Genomic DNA, 4,400 nt, shown 5'->3' on the forward strand with positions numbered 1-4,400 from the left:
CCCCAACCAAAAAAAAAAAAAAAAAAAAAAATACAATTTTCTTTTTCAACTGCAAAAGAGGCAAACAGCAAGTATGTCTGCCACATACTAAATGCTCAGTAAATGTTATTAGTGCTTATTTGTTTCTTTGGCTCATTTTTTTGGTCTATTAGTTTAGTAGCTCTTTAGACAAGAAATATTTCCCTTTCTGTGGGCTCATTCATGCTTAGCTTTCCAGTAAAATATGTGGATATAATCATAATCTTGTAAATGCTGTTTATTAGGTTATGAACTTTGGAACCCTCCAAAGTCAGCACATATAAAAATTATAGAGTGTAAATTGTTAATATTGACAGTGGAAAAATAATGTAATAAAAGTGGGGTGCTGATGAGGAAAGAAAAGATTAATGGAAAGGTAAGTATGCTCCTCAAAAGGTAAATGTAGTCTACAGGTGATTATCAAAAAATAGAGGTGCAGCCGGGCTCGGTGGCTCAGCCTGTAATCCTGAGCCTTGGCAGGCTGAGGTGTGTGGATTGCCTGAGCCCGTGGGTTCGCAACCCACCTGGGCAACTTGGTGAGACCTCATCTCTGCAATAAATTTTTAAAAAATTAGCTGGGCGTGGTAGCGTGTGCCTGTAGTTCCAGCTACTTGGAAGGTTGAGGCAGAAGGATCACCAGAGCCCAGTAGGTCGAGGCTACGGTGGCTGGGAGCAGCCACTGCACTCCAGTGTGGGCGACAGAGTGAGACTCCAACTCAAAAACAACAACAACAACAACAAAAAATAGAGGTGTAAATTTAAAAGCTATAATGCTAACCATAATTATAAACAATTTACAATCATAACATTATTGATAGTAAGTAGAGAGACTTGCTTTTAATTTTTTACCTTTTGGCAATTGAAATATTTTTCTTAATGTACATATGCAGGTTGTATGGGTGTGTATGCATGCACGTGTGTGTTAAAAATTGTAGATATCTGCCTGTATCCCAGCACTTTGGGAGGCCAAGGTGGAAGGATCGCTTGAGGCTGGGAGTTGGAGACCAGCCTGGGTAACATACTGAGACCCCTGTCTCTACAAAAATTTGTTAAAAATTAGCCAGGAGTGGTGGAGTACATGTATAGTCCTAGCTACCCCGGAGGTTGAGGAAGGAGAACTGCTTGAACCCAGGATTTCAAGACTGCAGTGAGCTATGATCGTGCCGCTGCACTCCAGCTTGGGTGATAGAGTGAGAGACCTTGTCTCAAAAATAAATAATTGTAGGATACCTAGTTTTGAAATCTCATTTCAGGAATTGCCTGTTGCCATTGGGGAAACTGAGGCCCTAGTGGACCAAATTCAGCCTGACTACTTCTAGACCCTCTTATTCTGCTTGTTCATCTTTTGCTGGATAGGTATGGCAAAGGAGGAAAGGAGTAGTTATTTGGGTTTGCCTACCAGGTGGATGTATACACTCCCTGGTTGCTTGTATGAAGGGAGCATGCTGACAGGCAGCTCAACAGAAATGGCCTGGTAGAGACAGATTGGAAATAAAATATAGAATTGGTATTGTGTATTGAAGACAAAATTACTGGGTTTAAGTCCTTGCTTAAAACCAACTATGAAAACTTCTTATCTGTAAATTAGAGATAATTCCAACCAGTTTATAGGGCTCTAAGGATTTAATTAATAGATGTAAGCCACTAAGGACAGTGTCCCACCTATAGTAAGCCATGAGTAAATGTTTCTGTGAGGTATATTGTCAAGGAGAAACAAATGACTGATAGAGTCATAAATTTCATAAATAAATGGACCAAGAAGTACTTGCTATTTGCCTCTTTTGCAGTTGGAAAACAAATTTGCCTGAGCCCGCTGGTTCGAGATCCACCTGGGCAACTTGGAGAGACCTCATCTCTACAATCAATCAAAAAATTAGTCGGGTGTGGTAGCGCACGCCTGTAGTTTCAGCTCCTTAGAAGGCTGAGGCAGAAGGATTGCCGGACCCCAGCAGGTCTAGGCTGCGGTGGCCAGGAGCGTGCCACTACACTCCAGTCTGGGTGACAGAGTGAGACTCCAACTCAAAAAAAAAAAAAAAATTTAATCCTCAAAACAACCATATGAGAATTATTATTAGCCCAACTGTGCAAATAGAAACTATGCTAAGGTTTCACACCTGGGCAGGTGCCCAGGGCAGCTAGTATGGAGCAGAGCAGGGATGTGAAACCAGATATGGCTCCAGGGCTTGTACTCTTTATCACTATACTGCTTGCTCATACTAACTGTACTTTCACTCTCTTTTCCCTACCATGGCTAATTAATGCCCTAAATAGAAAAGGGAATGTGTTACAGAGATTAAAATCATTGTGTCTATACATTAAACTTGTTTTTAAATATATATTCTCTCCCATATCTTTCTAAACTATTAAAGTAACACTATATTCAGTCTTTCTACTCTCCAAATCTGGGAAACATTAAAGACTATGCTTTATGATTAGATTTACAATACAGTGTATAGAAGCAAGGCATAGGTCTCAGAGTGACTTTTTCTGTTCACATATAAACCATAAAACAGAACAAAGTAGTAGCTCAACATAGAATTATTTAAAACTCAGGAATGAAATGCCAAAAATGAAAATTCTTTGAGGACACAGTTATCTCTTTGCTCTCTGATCATATTTTTCAATAGGAGTAAATTAAAAGGATTACAAACTACTCAATATGACATAGCTTCTTGCTACATTCTATGCTCTATGTAGCAATATACTCAACGAGTTTCATTCCAAGTTATCTTCCATTTCTAAAATGTACAGGTGGCGAGAACCTGATTTACAGACCAACTCTATCTTATGACTTCCAAGCACAGTTGACTATACTACTGTGCAGGAGACTGAGTTACTAAGCTCATTCAAAACTGAAACTGTCACGGACGAGACAGATGTAAATCAAGCTCTCCTGAAACTAAGCTCTCTATGGCAAGAGGTCAAGGGTCTGGCGTTTTTAATCACAACCCGAATCCATTTCAATCCAATTCAAAAAAACATACCGCTACGCTGAATAACTGGTAACTAGTTTAGGTTTCTTTCCACTAAAGGTTTTTCACTAAACAGCCAGTCACAGTACCTCATCTACAATTCAGAACCAGCATTTATACTATAGAAGCATTCAAACAGATGTGGATTAGAAGGGGAAGCCTGTTTCAAGAGCAGATGTGGAATTGAGAGGCACTCGTTCTATCTACCAGTTTTCCAAAGATGTCTTGAACTCTAGATACTTGTAAATTGGCACGTTTTTTCATTTTTCTTTACGTAACTGTTACTCCCTTTAAGCTGTGAGCTTCAGTGTGGGAGAGGGTGCGATACTCCTCTTTGTGTCTCCTAGGACCCGCCAAGTGCCAGGTACACAGCAGGCTCTGAATGCCTGTGTGGAATTAACCACAGGACAAGGAAGTCCATGCTGCAAAGACGGAGAGGGGCCTTTTCACAGGAAAGGTTAGGAATCAATTATCCTTTAGAAAAGAACAGACTCAGGGCCTACCCAAGTCAGATGCAACAACCGAAGGGGCCTCAGGAAGCCGGCGTCGGGCATTCCAGCCCCACCTTCCTTAACTCTTCATTGTGTCCAGGCAGTGCGGCCGCTGGCCCTGAAGACAGCCAGGCCTTCCGCCTGCAGGTCCCCGATCCCTGCCTCCAGACGGGATGGGACCACCGCGGTACTCAACCCTGCCTCAGCCTCTCTCGTCTCCTACTTCCAGCCCTGCTTCAGCCTCAGACTAAGCTCGTGCCGCGTCTGCTTGCTCCAGGTCGTACCATGACAGGGCAATTCAGGAGAACCACAGGCAGGCCTGGCTCACTCACCTACTTGGTACAGCCGGCCCTCGGGTGAAAAAATAGTAATGTGGCGGTCAAAACCAGCGCTGGAACCACGGGACATGTTGGTACACCCGCTACTTCAAGCACAGTCTCTGGGCCCCGCAGCTCCCGCACCAGGCGTACAAGCCCCTCCCGGAAGTTGAAGCGACTGCTTCCGGGGCACCGACCGGATTTCTTCCGCTCTTGCACGCCAAACTCACGATTCTAGCGCGTTTGAAGGGAGAGCACCTAGGCCCCGCCCTCGTGGGGGAGCGAGGGCGGGAGCGTTTCGGTGTGCGCCTGCGCCCTGCTGGCGTCTTGAACGGATTGTAGATTGGAGGGGCAATGTGGGTCGTGGCGGCTTAGGGCTGAGGAATGAGTTGAGTATAGCAAGGACGAAAGGCCTCCCTGGGGGCCCGGAATAGTGATTTGCCTCTCAGTGTGTGACCTAAGTAGACCGTGGTGTAATTAACACGTCTCTTACCTCCATCCGGTGTCTGGTTAGATGGCTGGCTCGCTCTCTTCCTGACCTCCCCTTAACCCGGCACTTTCCTTCCTGCCACGGACGGATTGCAGCTGCTGCAGCAGCAGCC

General features: G+C 44.3%; 1 protein-coding gene across 6 annotated transcripts in view; it reads right to left on the reverse strand.

Moving 5' to 3' along the window:
• Positions 1 to 4,400, reverse strand: part of PSMA6 (proteasome subunit alpha 6) — a 45,277-nt gene that overhangs the window by 23,618 nt on the left and 17,259 nt on the right. For 2 of the 6 annotated variants that reach the window (XM_021719245.1, XM_008071452.1), the window contains exon 1: positions 3,814 to 4,068. The exons of 1 other annotated variant lie outside the window; for it this stretch is intronic. In XM_021719245.1, coding sequence (XP_021574920.1) covers positions 3,814 to 3,889 — 76 coding nt within the window. In that variant the 5' untranslated portion in view covers positions 3,890 to 4,068. Of the gene's footprint in view, positions 1 to 3,765; positions 4,069 to 4,400 lie in introns of those variants that run through there. 3 more of the 6 variants (XR_002482731.1, XM_021719248.1, XM_021719247.1) reach the window with 3 other exon arrangements.

The sequence above is a fragment of the Carlito syrichta genome, unplaced genomic scaffold (genome assembly GCF_000164805.1).
Source record: "Carlito syrichta isolate Samal-C Ts95f unplaced genomic scaffold, Tarsius_syrichta-2.0.1 Scaffold314334, whole genome shotgun sequence".
NCBI lineage: Eukaryota > Metazoa > Chordata > Mammalia > Primates > Tarsiidae > Carlito > Carlito syrichta.